Source organism: Microcebus murinus, chromosome 5 (genome assembly GCF_040939455.1).
Source record: "Microcebus murinus isolate Inina chromosome 5, M.murinus_Inina_mat1.0, whole genome shotgun sequence".
In the NCBI taxonomy this organism is placed as follows: Eukaryota; Metazoa; Chordata; class Mammalia; order Primates; family Cheirogaleidae; genus Microcebus; species Microcebus murinus.
In genome coordinates, this window is record NC_134108.1 from 33,959,364 (window position 1) to 33,978,506 (window position 19,143).

The window sequence follows — 19,143 nt, forward strand, 5'->3', positions numbered from 1 at the left end:
TGGAATATTCACATAAGTTAAGAAGTATCTTAAATATTGCTTATACTTATCCTATATTATTACAGTTTTCAACTTTGAGGCTGGTAATATTAAATTATAAAATAAAACATTCAGGCACATTGTTTGATTTAAGTATGCATAAATAATGCATTTTTGATTTTTATTAGACTCTTTAAAGTTATAAATTATATTGAAATAAATAACATTACTTTAGGAAAAATTAAAACATAGATGCCTAAGCAAAGCACAAGTTCTTAGAGAAACAGGACCTAGTATGTTTTGTGTCCTCAGACTATATTTACAATATCAATATTTTATTTGTAAAGATTGATCTGAAAAATATTTTTTCTATTTTATCAATTATGATTGAATGAGACATGTAGATATTGATATTTCTTAAGGATATTACAACTCAAGTTTAGGTACATGATGAGGAATTGCCTAATATAAATTCAAACTAATTTATGATTACATTGTCACTTTTTTTCTTTTATTTTTGGTATGCAAGTCAAGGTTTGATCTCTATTACAGATGTTGATGTCACTTTTCCCCTTCCCAAAAGTATTTGAATAAAAATAAAGAAATTATCTCAATTCTTACCAATATGCTTGAGACTCCCCAGCACAAGGAAAATTTCTTGATTTAATCTTTGCATGCCCCTCACCTTGGACAGTGCCAGGCACAAAATAGGCTCTTAATAGCTATTTTAGAACATGAATGACTTTGTTGTGATACTGTATTTGTCATATATGTCACTGGAAATATTAATCACCGGGGCTTGAACATGTTTTTATTTTGCTATAATGATTGTTTGCATGCAAACTACTTATAAATTGTTTTAATTTCACTTTTAATGCAAAATTTAGACTTGGTAAATAAAATCTTTACATAAAAATTCACGTTAGTATATATTTATATATATATATATCTCATTTCCCCTACAAAAACCACCATATTAATGAGAGAGAAATTTAATTTCAAAAAAGTGCCCTTTCAAAGGCAGTTTTTTCTCATCTTCAAGCTCACAAAGGAATTCTTAGAGGTAGGAGGGAGTCTCCCATGCCCACTCCCCCCAAAAAACCCTGGAAGAAAAAGGGAAATTTCCATTCAAATTTTTAAAATATTATTGCTATGGACCTGCATGGATTTGTGTAAACTGTAAAGGCATATGAATGCTCCTTTTTTTTTTTCTGAATTCCCTTTTATGCTGATATCTTATAAATACATTCTTCCTGGTTCCTGTTACCCACATGCACTACTATAAAGATTATAGATCCCAGCAATTGCTCCTGCACTCAATAAAGGACAGAGAAAAATGTACCGAGGGCAAACCTATCTGTGAACGATCTCTGTAAGCCGGTATTTATTCAGTTTGCACTGAATTCGTGGTGGCTTCACAAGAAACCTTTGTCTGTGGGACGGTGGGTCCCACAGTGGCAACCATTATCTATTCGTGGAAACGACATCCGATGACTCCGCCCGGGCTGGGGGTGGGGACGAGCACCGCGTGGAGAGCTTGACTGAGAATTAAAGTGAGTGAACAAAGAGAACTCCTGGCAGCCGCCCGCCAGCGCCTTGGAGCTGCATCAGGAGGCGTCAGTCACGCCCAGAAGGCTGCTCGAATCCGCCTCCCTGGAAAAAGAGCTCAAGTAAATAATTGATGGAGATTGATCGGACCCAGGACAAAGCTTTGCAGAAAACCAGTGCACGCGATTTCAAGCGGCTTTGGAATCTTCTGCCGAGTGCGGGATATGAGAGTGGAGGAAGGACTTTGAGAGCGGCTGCCAATCTTCCATCTCGGGCGGTGGCTGTGGCCTTTTTGTCTTCCTGTCCCGCCACCCCCCACCCCTTCCCTGCCTTCTTGTCTTTCCTCTTGAAAGTAACCTCTCTTTGGTTACCCCTGCCCTGTGGTCCCTGGCAACCCCGCCCTCTCCCCTGCCCAGTCCGGTGAGGTCAGCTCATGAATATCACTGCACTTCCTGGGGAGCGTCTGGCACGGCTTGGTACCTCCGTGTTAGCCTGCTGCGAGCCGCGGCTCCAGCCCGGCCGCGGACCGCCGCGAAGTAACCCGCTCCGGGTCTGAGTCTTGACGTTACCGCCATTGTTTGGAGGAATCGAGTGGGTGTGGAACTGGAGCCAGCTGGCCCAAAGTCGTGCTCAGCCAGAGAGTCGCACACAATACTACGAAGTTGAACTTTCCCTCGGCTCCGAAAGGCACAATAATCAAAATCCTGAGATCCACGGAATATCGAAAGGAAAGCGTTGGTGATTTGCATCAACTTCTCGGAAACGTCGCCTCTGCTGAGAAGTGAGCAGTTCTGGATTTCTAAAGGGATTGGGATGAGAGATGGGGAGGGTCGGTAGTCAGACAAAACTTGAGATTGAAAGTGTTGGTTTGAGCCAGGCCAGGGTTGGTTGGGTGGCAATTTCCACGGGGGGAAGCCTTGAAGAGATGCAGCATCTTGTCACTTTGTGAGAACCACGTGACAGCAGACAGGTACCTTTGATTGTGGAGCCCAGTTACTGGAACAGGAGCTTTCTCCTGGGCTAAAGCTGTCTGGGAGCCGGGTTTAAGCATTATCTCATGGCTTCTCAGCTCTGGAATGATTCTGCCCAAATAAAAACAAAAAATAAGTTTGCATTGGCATGTAGCTTAGTTAGGTGGCCCACGTTAGTGTGACCCAGGCTGATGAACTAGGCCAGACATTTTAGTAGTGTTGTGGCTCCAAAAGAAGATGTAGAAAATAAGTTGGTAGGCATTTTTTCCCTAATATCTTCTTTGTTCACCTTTATAATCCTTCTGTTTCTGGGAGGAGATGCCAGAAACAGATAGGGAGGTGGGGGAGGAGTCCTCCAATAATATTTCTTTATAAAATGAGGAATTACTGCACGCTAACTTATGATACTAAAAATAGATGACAACAAGTATAATGCAAGTACAGTGACCGACAGTAGAGTAACCTTCTCTCTTAATAAGAGAAAAATTTTATAAAGCAAAACTTTATGCCTAGTCATGGCCTTTTCAGTGCTTTAGAGAGAAAGGCTTCTAAGGAAAAGTATGTAATTGACTAGCTGACTGGACCACTTAGGGAGAAGAACCCATGAGGCAGTAGCTTGCTATTTTCCAGATTAAAGAAGTCAGTGTTGGATTTATCTTGGAAAGATACACAATGGAAATTGATCTTACCATCATGAGGGATGATGTATCAGCCTTCTTGGTACAGGGTCATTCTGTCTCAAAATTCTCTTTATAGAAGGAAATGGGCACTCTAAATTACATCTTTGCCTATGATATGCCAGCTAAGAAGATGCCTAAGAATGAAAATATTTTCTATTTAGCAATTACACTTAAAACTAAAATGATTCACAAAAACTATGAAAATGGATAAGTGTAGAAAAATTCATCACCAGAAACTTAGAGAACTCTGTAGAGCTACCCATCAAGTTTTCTAAAAGAATTTTAAAAATTATTTTCCAAAGCTAAAACAAAACAAAACAACAAAACTTTGGGGTTGCTAATAACTAAACCATATAGATAATTCCTAATGCCATTATTTTCTTGAAACTGAGGTTGATTTAAAATCATTCATTATTTAGAATTTCTTTTAGTTCTGTTCTAAAGGAAGTTGGGTGCATTTTTCTAAAAACATTAGGGGTTGGAAGTTGCTTGAGAAAAGTTTCACTTACACACATCAAATTTTCTCTAGGAGCCTTACATCATAACCCTTTTCCTCTAATTGACACTGGGGAATACTGATTGAATAAAACCTTCTCCACTAAAGTAGGCTTTAAATATAGATTTTATGGTGAGGAAAGCCAAAGTTGTAAAAGCAAGAGTTTAACAACTCTAGCATGTGAACATCTCCTTTTGTTTTGGAGGCTTCTTCTCGACCTTACCCTCTTTTCTTTAAATCTCCATTCTCAATAATACATTTCTGACTTTATATCTCACCCTTTCCCAAACCTGCTACTGTGAGACTGTATAAGGTTCAGCTGTTTTCAGATCCGTCATCATTTTACTGAGTGCAGGGAGATGAAGACAGCGCCACCGTGGACAAAATGAGATTTGACGGCCCTGCATTCTATTCCTAAAGTCAAAGCTTCTATCTATTAAGCTCCTTCCAAATCTCATCGTTTTCTGAGGCTTCTCTTGTACAGCAAAATCACCCTTTGCTCTGTAACAATGTCGACATGTGTGCTTTCCTTCTTTTGTTTCTGTCCCAGCTTAGAAACGAAGGTTGGTGGCGGTGAAGAGGGAAGAGGATGATCTAGTGATGGAGGATTCCAAATCGCATCCCATAGGTTCCTCCTAGACTGCCATGAGTCAGCCACCGTCCGGGGGCGCTGCCCCTGCCGCAGCTGCAGCTTCTGCTGCCTCCGCAGCCACTGAGGCTCGCCTGCACCCGGAGGGCAGCAGCAGAAAGCAGCAGCGAGCTCAGTCACCCGCTAGGCCGAGGGACAATTCGCTCCGACAGACACCCACGGCCACCCGGTCCCCGGTGGGGGCCGGCACTAAACTCAATTCTGTTCGGCAGCAGCAGCTGCAGCAGCAACAGCAGGGTAACAAGACCGGGAGCCGCTCGGGGCCTCCGGCTGGCTCCCGAAGCGGTGGAGGCGGGGCCGAGAAGGCGGCGCCCCAGGCGCCCAAAGGGGCCGCGCCGGGAGCTGTCCAGCCCGCGGCTGGTGCTGAAGCGGCCCCCGCCGCGACCCTGGCCGCTTTGGGCAGCAGGAGGCCCGGGCCCCCTGAGGAGCAGCCTCGAGAGCTAGATTCGGTGCCCTCGAAACTCGGGGAACCCCCTCCGCCCGGGGAAGGGGGAGGAGGGGACGGGGAAGGAGGAGGAGCCGGCGGCGGCTCCGGGGAAAGGGAGGGGGGCGCTCCGCAGCCGCAGCCGCCGCCGCCCAGGGGCTGGCGAGGGAAAGGCATCCGCGCTCAGCAGAGGGGCGGCAGCGGCGGGGAGGGGGCCTCCCCTTCGCCATCCTCCTCTCCCGCGGGCAAAACCCCAGGCCCCGGTAGCAGAAACTCCGGAAGCGGCGTTGCAGGGGGCGGCGGCGGCGGTGGAGGGAGCTACTGGAAGGAAGGATGTCTGCAGTCTGAGCTCATCCAGTTCCATCTCAAGAAGGAGCGGGCGGCAGCGGCGGCAGCCGCGGCTCAGATGCACACTAAGAACGGCGGCGCTAGCAGTAGCCGCAGCTCCCCTGTCGCTGGAGCCCCTGCCATTTGTGAGCCCCTCGCAGTCCCTTCCGCCTCCCCAATGGCGGCGGCGGCGGAGGGCCCCCAGCAGAGCGCAGAGGGCAGCGCAGGCGGAGGGGGCATGCAGGCGGCGGCGCCCCCTTCGTCGCAGCCGCACCCGCAGCAGCTCCAGGAGCAGGAAGAAATGCAGGAGGAGATGGAGAAGCTGCGAGAGGAGAACGAGACTCTCAAGGTGAGGAGGGTGGGGGGAGGCGGGTGGGGGAGGGGACGTGTGGGCCTCGAGGATTAGGGCGTGTCCCGGCGGGGGTGAGAGGCTGCTAACCCGGTAGGGAGCCTTAAAGAGGGAGGGGAACAGGAAAAGAGGGAGAGGGGAACAGGAAAAGAGGGAGAGGGGGTCCTAGACCTTCTCTGGATTTGAAACAGAACCCTATCTTAGTAACGTTAGGTTTTCATTTAAATCCACATCTGGGCCTTCGTTTCTCTAATTATCATGGTTTGTCCCACTTTTTCGTGGAGAGAGCTAGAGTAAGAGAGCGAGAGAAGGCCTCAAGTGGGCCCTCTTTCCAGTTTCCTCTCCTTCATTTGGCTTTTTTTGTCATTTGTCTAATGGAGGAGGAGGACATAAAGCTGAGAATTTGGAATTGGAATGGGGTGTGTACGGTGTATGTCGGAGGGGCTGAAGGTGAGGCTAATTTTGACGCGCGGCCTGTCACCGCCTCAGAACGAGATCGATGAGCTGAGAACCGAGATGGACGAGATGAGGGACTCTTTCTTCGAGGAGGATGCCTGTCAACTGCAGGAAATGCGCCATGAGTTGGAGAGAGCCAACAAAAACTGCCGGATCCTGCAGTACCGCCTCCGCAAAGCCGAGCGCAAAAGGCTCCGCTATGCCCAGACCGGGGAAATCGACGGGGAGCTGCTGCGCAGCCTGGAGCAGGACCTGAAGGTCTGCGGCGTGGCGTGGGGCGGGCTTGCCGGCGTGAGGCAGGGGCGGCTGGTGGGGACTCTCTGGTCGAGGGCTCTTTGCGCGGAAATGTCTTCAGTGGTGACCTGCAAAGAGCTCTGGGGATACAGAATTTTGTCCCACCGACACAAAATAGCAGGGTCCCGAAAGGGTTAGAACTGACAGGTGGGTCTAAAGAGTCCAGTGTGTATAGATGGCCTGGCAGAAAACGAGCTCAGTGGGCCCTCCTGGGAGTAACTGTGGCTTTTCCAGAGGTGAAGGGAAGAGGGCGCCTTCCTTTTGGGCGGAAACAAGGGCGTGACAGAGCTCAGGCTGTGGCTTTGATCTGGCCTGGAGTCTGTATTTCCAAGCCAAAGCCAGGTGGAATCTAGTACTCAAGAGTGGCACTAGGAGGACCCCTCCCGGGGAATTAAGCCCAGAATAGGAGCAACACTGGCAATGTAACAGTTAAGATTTCTCTCCGCAAGTCCCTACATTGCCACCTTCTTCCAGGATACCTTCCTTTCTGTAGTTGTCACTTAGGTAACTCCCTGAAATGAAAACTGTCCAACTTGTGACCGGTTTGTTGAAGTAAAAGAATAAAGTAAATGAAAGAATCTCATTTTTAAAGTGAAGTTACTCCTTCAGAATCTCTCCCAGTAAAGAAATCTCAACCTTGAAATGCATGTCTTAGACAAGTGCAGTCTCCAGTTCATTTTGAATGTAGGCAGATTCATTGACAAGGCAACCAGATATTAAATTAATCGCCCTAGGCAACCAAATAAATATACTTTTAATTGTATTAGCTTCATCAAGATATAAAACTCAAATGTATAATTATCCTATATTTCTTTTAAGGAAAGCTATGAGTATATATTTTATGAGAGTCATTATTGCATTATTTCTTTGATTACTTTTGCTAGCATTTCTTGAGTGCTCACTATGTACCAGGCACTTGGCTGGCATTGTTACATACATTATTTCATTTAATTCTCAAGGGAAAAACACCCTGTAAGGTAGAGATTATTAATGACATAGTTTTACAGAGGCAGAAGCTACATCTTTCACAGAGGTTAAGGGCTCAGACCTGGAAAGCTGTGATAGCCAGGCTCGCTCTCCATCCTGTCTAAAACCACAAGCCAGTATCCTACTCCTCTACACCAGATTGCTCCAGTTTTCTTTCAAACCCTAAAATGTCCAAGATAATCTGAGAACATGGGGTAAAAATGCATAGTAATTCCAAAAAATTAAAATCAAGAACTGAAGTGTTTCCTAAAATTAAGCACTTAGAATTCTAGTTATAACATCAAAATTCAAGCCCCAGCCCCCTACTTGTAAAAACCTCTGTTTTCCATTCTTTATCATAGGTGATAATGAAAACATCTATTGCATAGTTTTGTTGTAGAATTCGAGAAGATATGTGAAATTTCTCCACATGTGATAAAATGCAATAGAACATTTATTACCATGGTTGGCGTAGGGTAGAAGTTAAGGGAACAAAATCTAGAGCCGGACTACTAGACTACTTGTTAGTTGTGTGACCTTGAGCATATTACTTTACCTCTCTGAAACTCAGTTTCCTGATCTGTAATGTAGGAATAATAATAATGACTATCTCATGGGATTGTTCCAAGGGTAAAATGGTTGATATTTGTGAATTGCTTATATGTAAAGAATGCTGAACTCTTCCTAGTACATGGTAAGCACTAGATAAGTATTGGCTCTTAATGCTTTCAGTATGAATAAAATTTTCACCCACTTATTATATTGTCTTTAATTATATTTTATTGGTACAAACACTAATTCAGGTCGCAAAGGATGTATCTGTGAGACTTCACCATGAATTGGAAAATGTGGAAGAAAAGAGAACAACAACAGAAGGTGAAAATGAGAAACTGAGGCAACAGCTCATAGAAGTTGAAATTGCAAAGCAAGCTTTACAGAATGAACTGGAAAAAATGAAAGAGGTTAGTATTTGATTATTTCATGGTGTATTATATATTTTTAGCTCTTCAGAAAAGAATCCCAAGGAGTAATATGACTGTTAAAGTAATGCTTTCTTTTAAGATTACAGGACAGTTTTTTGTCCTCATGCAGTTTTAAAAAAATATATGATTTCATTCTAATATATGAGTAGCAATGAAAAAATTCTGACCTGAACCCTGTCCCTAACTTGACATATATGAGCTGTGATGGATGTTTCATCTCTGGGTCATCTAAATGTATGTTAATTAGATAAATCACATAGCATACTAAATGCAAAGTATTTGAAGAATATGAAGGAATGTGCCTTGTGTTAGTTAAAGGGAAGAGTTAGTCCTGTGAGATTACTGCTGAGTTCACAGAGCCATAAACTTTTAGGATGGGAAAGGCTATAAAAGCCATTTAGTCTAATCCATTCATTGGTTGAATTCTCTCTATAATGAAGCTCTCTTGCCCCTGATGGTCTAACACTTACAGTATCACCCGTGACTAACCCTTAAGATCTTTCACAGCAGCCACTTCTATCACATCATAGCTCTGTTTAAAGGTTTTCTTTGTTTTGAGTTGAAATCTGTGTAATGATGACTTTAACCAATTTATCTTAGTTCTACCTTTTAGGGTAGAAGAGTCAAATTTCTCTTCCGTGTTAGCTACTTGAACATTCCTACCTTATTTACCCTGAGTCTTCTCAAAGAAAAAAGAAACACAGAATCAGGATCAAAGAAAATAATTGGAGGAGAAAAGAAACTGAAAGATCTATTAGGAAGCAATTAGCTTTATGATAAATAGCAATTTAATTTTAGTTAAAACAATATTCTTTGAAAACTACATGAGCACATACAATGCAACCTATGAAAACTGTTATTGAGGATTAGCAAATGCACAAGTGGTCTTCTGAACAATTCCTCTGCTTGGATATGCAGAATTCTAAGGAAAATCATAAGCTTTCCACAGACACTGAGGTACTGAGCCACGTGTCATTGCTGTGCTTATCTCAAAACGGTACAAAAATATATCTACAATGTAACAGTGAAAATATAGTCTGGGAATATGTAAGGGCTAGGACTTTGTAGAACATGATTTCAGTAGAATAAACTATTTTTTTGTGATCTTGGTGCCTACTTCTTATATTATCCTGATTTTAAACATTTTTTAACATGACAACATAGGGAAAATTATTTTAATGATGTGACATCCTTGCCTACTAGTTAAGAGTGGCTCTGTGCTACAGTAGAAAAACATGGAGAATGAGAGCCATGTGAGTTATCTTAACCAGGAACTAACTGGGTGACTTTAAAAGGCTTCCAACTTCTACTTGCCTTCATTTATTCATTATAAACTGTAAAGGTTGTTTTATATGATTCTCGACATCTTTTGCCACTATATAAGACTTTTATCATGAAATTCAGGACATCACCATGTAAAGAGCAGCATAGTTTTTGTTTCTTAAGTTAAGAGATCAAATATGAAATTAATATAGATACAAGTATATGTTTCTTCAACAATAACTACAGTTGCAGTGGGTCATGTTAAAAGTGTCATTCCCAGAGCAAAAAATTAAGTAGGAAGCTATATTAGTTTTCCAGGGATGTTCTAACAAAGTACCAAAAACTGAGTGGTTTAAACAACAAAATGTATTGTCTCACAGTTCTGGAGGCTAGAAATCCAAAATCCAGGTGTTGGTAGCGTTAATTCCTTCTGAGGCTGTGAGGGAAGGATCTGTTCCAGACCTCTCTCCTTGGCTTGCAGATGACTGTCTTCCAAATTCTAAATTTCCCCTTCTTATGAGAACACTAGTCATATTAAATTAGGGTCAACCTTAATGACCTAATTTTAACTTGATTACCTCTGTAAAGACCCTATCTCCAAATAAGGTCACATCCTGAGGAACTGGGGATTAGGACTTCAATGTATGAAATTGGTGGGGAGAGTGGGGAGGAGGAAACACACTTCAGCCCACAGCAGTAGTAATTAATAGCTTCCTACGGGCAGGCTAAAAGAAAGTTCGTTCATCTTCAGTCTCATTAGGCCCCATTCCTTGTTCATACATCAATTGTGTTATCTCATATTCTTAGTCTATATAAAACAATATCTATAAAACATTCGAGTAAAAGCAAACTTCACTTGATTACCAGATATTAAAAAGAAACACCTTGTAATTTGGTGTCATGTGAATGTTTTTCAAGGGGGTATCTGAAAAGTTGTATTTGAGAATGGCATAAGAGTTTTCTGATTTTCATCCTACATCCAGGAAAGGAAATGCTCATAGACTTTTCCATTAGCTAGAAAGATGTGATCTCTCACATCTTAAAATAAAAGCCTAAATAATCTGGCCACCAGGAGTGAGGGATGGAATTTAGGAATGTCTTCAGAAGAATATTAAAGATACGTTTCCTTGATTTTTTTTCTCCCATACCCTTCCCTATGACTATTTCCTCTTTCAAGGCTCTAATTCTGAGTTTAGAAAATACTATTACAGCACCAAGCAGTGTAGGATATATATATATTCATGACAAAGAGGCAATTCACATTCTTTTTGGAGTTATAAAAGCCAAACGCCAATCTCCTACTAGGAAATATAACAAAAGTATAAAGAATTTAGGAGCATGTATTCAGGACATCAACTTTTAAAGTAGCCTTTTATTAAGAAAAATAGCATTTATAGTTTGAGAAGATGGGTGGGGGGAGGAATAGAAATAGAAAGGAAGGGAGAAAGAGTGGAAGATAATACTCTAAAGGATGCTACATGTAATAAAGGAAAAATGAAGAATATTCTGGTAGGAATATTTTATAATCATCCATTTGAGGTTGACCTTCATAGTATTCAAAACAGTGTAAGAAATAGAATAAGTAGTTTAAAAATATGTTTAGAAATCAGAAATGTTTCAAATAAGATTTTGACAACAGTTATTCTGTTATCCTCTAAGATAAATATTTAAAACTGAGCTGCTATATAACAGGCTTACTCTGTGGGGTAGGGGTTGTGAGTTTGCCATTGGATGACTTGTAACAGCTTCAGTTTTCCATCTGCTTCCTTGGTTGTAAAGTGAAAATATATTCAAGTCCTTGGTGAGTGTTAACCACATGGACTGTCATCCCTTTTGTCATTCTATTGGTGGAGAAAAATAGAACCAGGCCAAACTCTCTTATGAGAAAAGATACTTGTTACAGAGTAAAATCATAAAATGTTAAGTAGAATGTATTAGAGAAGAGCAATCCTCCAATCCTAAGAATTTAGTTCCTTGTATGGAGTTGTATAGATGTTGAACAGCACCACTAGGACTAATAGACCATCTGCTAGAGTTTGGGACTGTTTACCAAGGGTTTAACTAGCTCCAAGGGTATTAACCAGTTGCTCTCAGTGCCGATGGCTGCACAAGGTCCTGTGTGCCTGCTCACATCTATCTGCTTATCTTGTACCCCTGAGCGAGTGGAGTAGGCACCTGGGAGTAAGAAGAATTGAGTTGAGGCAGGATGGAGGTAATTAGCTGTGTCTACTGCAACTCCTTGCTTGTGTTGAAATAGCTGGTATTCTGCCAACTGCAAACAAAAGGGACCTCTTAGAATGCTGCCTTCCAATCTTAATAGCATTCTCATCCCAATTATAAAGCATTGATTGCTACTAGCAGTATGTTTTCTTGCTGTAGAAAAATGCCTTTATCTTTATGTAACCAGGGAAAATAATGGTGTATCTTTCAGCATCATAAATGATCAGACAGACGGTAGTTTTTGTAAAAGTTATTTCATGCAAACAACTAGCTCTTTGAATGCCAGGATGGGTTCATACACAAATAGGATAAAGGGAGGGTATGGAGCAGGCTCTAGACAACACATTCTCTCTGAGGGGTGAGTTTTTTGGTCCAGTTAAATTGAGGGTCATTGCTCTCGTGAAGTTCTGCTGCTGTAGGAGTGAACATTGTTTTCAAAGCTTTGAAACTCTCTGTGCTCTTCAGGAGAGAAGGGTCTTCTCATGTCACTTTTAAAGTTGGGTGCTTGAAGAAAGCACTCATGACAGACATTTGAGCAAAGAAATCACCAACAGATGACCAAAGGGAATAAAGAATAAGTGAGATGATGATGATGACAACTATTTATCAGCTCCTTTTCATTTCAGAATAGGTACTCTGAGTTGTCTCATCCCTCGGCTGTACACAAGAATCTTAAAAGAAAATAATTGTCTTAACTTTTCCCAGTCTTTGCTCTAGAGAGTTCTTAACTGGTCTACTGCAATAGCACCACCTATCTTGGGACTTTTATTTTCTGTGTACTTGGTTTATATAACCTATCTATTATAATGAACTTTTATTCTAGAACACAAAACTAATTAGTACTGTAAATTTTAACAGTGGTGCCTCTGGTTTTGTTTTTTAGAGTCCATTGAGAGTGTTATCTATATACCCAGATTCTCTTTCCAAACAGAACACTTTAATAGACAAATTATTATACTATATGTTTATAATTACCAATTTATTTTCTTACGTAAAATGAAGGACCAATCATAACTACACTTGGTTCTGATAGGGTATATTTATCTAAGTAATAAAGCGTGAAAAAGAAATGCCAAGCAATAAATTAGCGAAGAAGCAGCTCAAGAGACACTTTTCATGGGGAATTTCTCTGGCATGCAAATATTTTCCCCTAGTTCTGATGGTTTTCTTAAAATATGAGAACAGAACAGTAGTCATGGATATTTTAAAATGAAACGGCCATAAATATTTTTAAATGCATCAGTTGAACACTAATATGTTAGTCATATCTTCTCAGAGCCAATAGTTTGTTGAATAACATAGGCAGGAATAATAAAGACTAAATTAAAAACAAGGAAGAACATGCCAGGTAAGTATAGAGAAGCTTGTCTTCCAGGAAATTACCATTTGTTATGAATGCATATTTAAAGATGTATTTATTTAGGAATTATATATTTTATTGTTTTTTTTTTTTTTTAAGAAATTACATATGCAGCTGCATGCCCAAGATTCAGGCTTGTGTAAGTGCCTTTTTTACTCAGATGCCAAGCCCCTGGCAGAAGCAAATTAGTACACAATCAGAAATTAGTAGATTATTTTGTGAAATATATTGAACTTTCATAAAGACTTCAAACTTCTGGTTATTTACATAATAGAGGTCCAAATGAGATACCCCCACATAGATGATCAGATTCTAGTTCCTTTTTTTGGCTGAAATTTTGAACTTTATGTTCCTGAAACTGTAAAGCACTGTACAAATACAGGTTTTACCTGAGTAATCATCACCAGTTGAGCACATTTGCAGTTCCCATCTAAAATATCTTTTGATTTTAATGTTTGCAATGTAATGGACTTCACAGAAATTGTTCAACACAGGTGTGTTTAAATGTTTGTTTTATTTGTGGTTAAACTATATTCATGAGAGTTAAGTTTCCAACCCTGGACTCTGCTCAGAAGCCAGTTTAACATGGTCCAAGCCAGTTTAACATGGTCTAGGCTGAACTTTGAATGACCTACCCCTGAGAGAGCAGTAGTTTACCTGTGTTAAATATCTCCATGGAAGTATATTACTTATTTAGTTACCAAAAGGTTATTACTTCCCTGACTTCTGTACCAACTGACCTTAAAAATGGATTTGAAATGGTTCACAATAAAATCATAAAACTATTGAAATCAGGGTTTCAAAATGAGGTCAAAAATTCTGGGAATCCAGGGGATGTACATTGTTATGTAACAGCTCTGAGTTTAAAAGCGATCAAGGCAGGGAAATAAGTATTGAAAGAAATTCTTTCCTAGCTGTGACCAGACAGGGAAGCAACACCAAGATTCCTATGAAGCCTCTAGAGCGAGCAGGAAGCAAATCAATTACAATACAGCAAAATGTCGACAATTATCAACAGGTGTTACATGGCAACCGCTATAGATGGATGAGCCTTTGAAATGATTGCCAGTTCTCATCCATATAATCAATACATTAAGAATTAAAACTTTACAGAGAAGAAAATTAAGGCGTTTTGTCACTAGCCATAAATTTGAATGTGGTTTATTAGATAGTGCCTATGTCATGGATTCTGGAAACTGGCTGTGAGGCCTCATTTGACATTCCTCGTGACTCTGGGCAAATAACTTGAAATTTATAGGCTTTAGGTTATTTTTTTTTGTATTTGTAAATGCAGAAATTAAACTGAATGCTTTCCAAGGTCCCTATAAAAATGTGATTTTCTACTTTGTCAGTTATCCATCTCTGTTCTCCTGGAAAGTTTTGTAGTCAGGTATGAAACTCAGTTTTATTACTGTTATTTAAATTACTATAATTTTTAATATATTCAGTCAACAGATATTTATTGAAGAATAGTTTAATACCTGCTATAGTGTGGCCATACAGATACTACAGAGAATATAAAGATATAGATCGCATAGTGTTACATTAAACTCCAAGTTTGCATTTACTGAAGAGCCCTGCTAAAGAATTTTAACACAGGGAGTAAGACCTACAATGATCTCTCTGATTGTTGCTACTGAGCATTCAGAGCCTGGTTTAGTGCTGTGGAAATTAGAACTGAAGACCTGACATGTGGGGCTGAGGACACGTGGAGTCCTTCAAATAATCTGGGACATTCTTTTTAATGTGGCCTTAGTTCTCTACTCTAGGAAGCCACAAAGATCATGTGGTAACCAAAGAATTCATCATCTTTTCCAGTAAACAAACCACTGTATTGAATGATGGCACCTAAACATTCTAATTTGTGCAGAAATTCTCCGAAGTGGGCTCTTTGACCATACAGTTCTTGGGGTAAAATCTGCTCCTGTTTTCTGCCCCTGGAGGGCTGCCAGGCTCTCACCACAAAGGGTGAATTAATGCATGCTGATCCTCAATTAAACATTCAAACACTTGTATTTTGCTATTATTGAAATTTATTTTTATCCCCCGTAATTTCTCTGATGTTTTTTTAAGTTACAAATTTTTATGTTTCCAAGAGTATGATAAAAATCTCTTTGAGGCTACTTGGTCTTCGTATGTGTGACAGACATAAACCTCATATAGAACTGATGCCCTTTAAACAACCTCAATCTCTTCCTTAGGCGATTCTGAGGGTACAGCTGTGAATTAAGGAGTCCATATGGTAGCTTTAGACTTCTGAGCAGTAATTAATGATACTATTCTCTACCAGTCCCCTCAACCCTGGCCACCCTTGGCTGCCTGAGAATGCCTAGAAACAGCAGAAAATAGCACCTTCTCTCTGTCTCAGCCTTTACATAAATCTAAAAACCTATAAACTTTGATCTGATTTTAATTTAGCAAACATTGGGATAACAGATAATCTCACCATGGGGATAGTCCCTGCCATCAAGATGTTAATTATTTTCTAATAGAAAAGACAACCTTGTACAGGTTGTACTTTGGCAACAGCTACACGTACACGTTCCTGTGCCAGATACTTTAATGTCTGTTATCTCATGAAGTCTCACAAGATCAACCAGACTGTAAGCTCTATGAGGACAGGCCCATGCCTGTTTTGGTCACTGTGGCATCCTTAGCCACGAGTTCAGTGCCCAGCATGTAGACAATTAGACCACTTTCTTCTGTAACATTATAATAATTTCATACTTAATTTGTGCATACCTTTTTCGTGCACTAGACTGTAAACTCCCTGAGGATACAGACAAAGTCTGTCTTATTCATCATGTCCACAACAACCAGAAGGGAATGTGGTGCAAAGGTGATAAGCAATAAGTAACTTTGCATAGAGAATAAATGGAACTGAGCAAGGAATTTCAGGTCCTATTTTGCAGAGAAAAAAAAAGTGACTCAGAACCATGGTACTTAATGCAATACAAACAAACGAGAAGATAACAGATAGGTAACTCCAGCCTCACCCCACTTCTAGAACTAGAGGTCTCCTGACCTTCTAGAAACTTCCAACTCTCTACCTTGCTCCTCTCAAATCCCAGTTATCCTCTAGAAGCAGCAGGTCTTCCCTGAAACAAGGTCCTGTACCATAGGGGTCTTGGGAAGAGAAATGAGAACAGGAATTCAGAACAAAATAACTCTGACACCTTGGGCATCAGCATTGCAGTTTAACTTCTGTGTGCTTTGGTAAGAAAATGTGAAATGCAGGTTTAGGGAAGGAGAGAAGACTACAGAACTTGCCACTCCCTAAGACTATCCCAGTTGAATTTGTTTCACATCTTCATTGGGACAGTCAATTCAGCAGTTAATTTGGGGGGAGAGGTATGGAAAATTACCCCAGGGCTGTAGTTGCTCAGTCACCAGTGCTGAGTGCTAATTATCTTCCAGTCACTGTATCAGATACTCTGTGTACAATTATGTTGTTAATAGTTTTATTTTACACATGGAGACTCCTAGGCTCAGAGAGGTTAAAAATATCATCAGTTAGCAGGCCGGTCCCTGCCCAAGTCTGTCTACCTCTAATCATGGTCTCCACTAGTCAGTGCTAGGTGGCCTCATTGCAGGGACTCAGGCTGTCCCTCCATGTTCGTCCACTTCCATATTCGTCCCTCCCCACTAATAACCTGCCTTCTTTAGGAACCTCCATACTCCTTGAATCTTCATATTCTGTGTCTCTCGTGATTCTTTGATCAAGCATTGAGAGTAGACTTCCAAGATGTCTGTAGGAAAAAATCGATGTTATCTCACAGAAAGGAAATCTTGGGAGAAAAAACTAGAAATGTAGGGCTAGAAAAATGTTTTCAGGTCTGTCGATACTGTCTCCCTTTTTAAAGATATAATAGCTGTGTTATTTCAGGTAAGTCACTTAATAGCTGACTCTCAATGTAATCACCTCTTAAAGGAAAATAGGTATTTTTCTATCCAGTCTGCTCACAAGGATAATATGAGATAATTATGTACAAAAATGTTTTATAAATAGTAAGATACTGTATCAGATATTATTATTATCAGTACATAGCTCTAGGTTAGCTGATTGAGACTTAACTCCTAGAAGGAATTTTTGAGTCTATAACAGTGTAATTTTAGATTGATCTAGAGCTCCCCAAATTCTTTTCAACAGGCCTTTGAATCACTTTTGCTTTCTTGTTGATATTGAACATCTATCACTCTCTGAACCTCCCCTTTACATTCTACTTCCTTATAAAGCCATTCTAACTTCTTCAATTTGTCCCATTGCCTCTCCCACTAAGTTTGTCTTTAGTTCTTACTGCTTCACCTTCCATTATCTCACATTTGCAAATGGTTTGGGTGATGAAAATTTAATCTTGCTGCACTATCTGCCACTGCATTTGTCATCAGGGCCCACCTTGTCTTGCTAAATGTCTGTCTCCTACCTTGCTGCTCTATAAATATGCTTCCTAAAGAGGAACACCTTAGCAGAGAGAGTAGGGCTGTTCTTTGATCAAAAGTACTCAAGCACAAGTCAATTTGGATTGCTTTGTAGCTTTTATTGACTCTACAGCTAAATTCTGTGTTCTCTGAATTTAAGAACCATATTTCTATTTAACTCACATATACCTACCATTATACACACAAAACTATCAATAAATGGTTGGGTAAGAGAAGAGGTTTTAAAGATAAGATTGCCAGTAGCAGAGCTCATCTTTAGCTCCTTACATTGGAATTTATGAATTTCCTTTGTTTTCCAATATGGAATACGTGTGTTACTACTTTTGAGTAAATATGGCATGCAATTTCACTGTATATTGGGAAGTAGTTTCCAAATGAAAATTTAGTTATAGCTTGAAGATTTTAGACTTGGCTGAATTTGAATGGTAATATAATATAATTATTTATTTGATGTTTCTATTCTAATTCCATTTTTACATTTCAGGGTCAGTTAAGCTGGTCTTTATCCAGATGGTAAATGACATTTGAAGATGACATTTGAAGATGTCATTTAGCCTCTTCCCTGACATTTTCCATTTTATACTTATATATTTCACTTAATGGGGCCATTTATATTCAGCATGATTCAACTTAGAAGCACTTAAAATTAAAAATTCAAAGTATTCTGTATTCATCTGCTGGCTAGCTCAGTCATTTCCAATTTGTCTGGCCAATTAATCATAGGTGTAAGTGGTTAATAAAATTAACTATGTTATTTTTTTCTTTCCTTCACAAAGTTTCTTAGCATTACATTGACCAAGCACCTTAAATAATAGCAGAAGTAATTGGACAACCCAATCATTTATTGTATTCAGGTGCATAATGAGCAGCTAACATGTTGGTATGTAGTCATCCACTACCTCCTTGCACGTGGAAAAAAAGAATGATTTTCATAGAACCGTATCAAGTGAATCCATCTGTATATATTTAGGAGGATCCATTATATGGAAAGTATTATCTTTCAAGGCTAAAATAGAGCCATTGGATTCATTTATTTAGAGGTATGGCTAAATTTAAATCAGAATAATTTTGTTCTGTAATGATTCTGAAAGTAGTTATCCTATTTTTAATCCTACTGGTGTTAACTTTATTTTGTAATACATGTATGATTCTCAATTTTCCCAATTACCAAAATCAAAAATAAGACAAGGAATTAAAAAAATTCTTTCAGTTACTCTAAACCCTTAGACTACAACTTGATCTTTGTTAAATTAACATGTGATTATAGACTAAGATTGTTACTATTAAGTTACTCATTGTTATACCATATAGTTTTAATTTAAAACCTATTTTTTGCTTTTATATGCAATTTTATAGTCATACAATTTCTATGTATTCAAACAATTTTAATACTTATAATCAATGATTTTAAACCACCACTTCTACATTTCTGAGACCTTAATTTTAAATAATCCTTAATTGATTAGATAATTAATACTCAACTTTATTTTTCAGGAAAAGTTTGTAGATGTTATATATTCTGAGCCTTTGCACTTTTGAAAGTAGACTTTGGTTGACAGGAAAGGCCTAACAGAATTATTGAGTAAAAATTTTTTCTCTCACATATATTACTATATATTTACTCTGGCATTTGTTTTGCAATGAAGAAGTGAGATTAGTCTGACTTTGATTCCTTTGAGGTCAAATTATTTTTTCCTCTATGTGTTTTTTTTCTTTTTTTTTTTTTTGAGACAGGGTC

General features: G+C 39.7%; 1 protein-coding gene across 1 annotated transcript in view; it reads left to right on the top strand.

Moving 5' to 3' along the window:
- The first annotated feature begins 1,558 nt into the window (after window positions 1-1,558).
- MTCL3 (MTCL family member 3) overlaps window positions 1,559-19,143 on the top strand; it is a 42,423-nt gene continuing 24,838 nt past the window's right edge. The window contains exons 1-4 of the mRNA XM_012777462.2: window positions 1,559-2,308; window positions 4,225-5,423; window positions 5,913-6,137; window positions 7,943-8,101. Of these exons, the coding sequence (XP_012632916.1) occupies window positions 4,320-5,423; window positions 5,913-6,137; window positions 7,943-8,101 (1,488 nt within the window). The 5' untranslated portion in view covers window positions 1,559-2,308; window positions 4,225-4,319. The remainder of the gene's footprint in view (window positions 2,309-4,224; window positions 5,424-5,912; window positions 6,138-7,942; window positions 8,102-19,143) is intronic.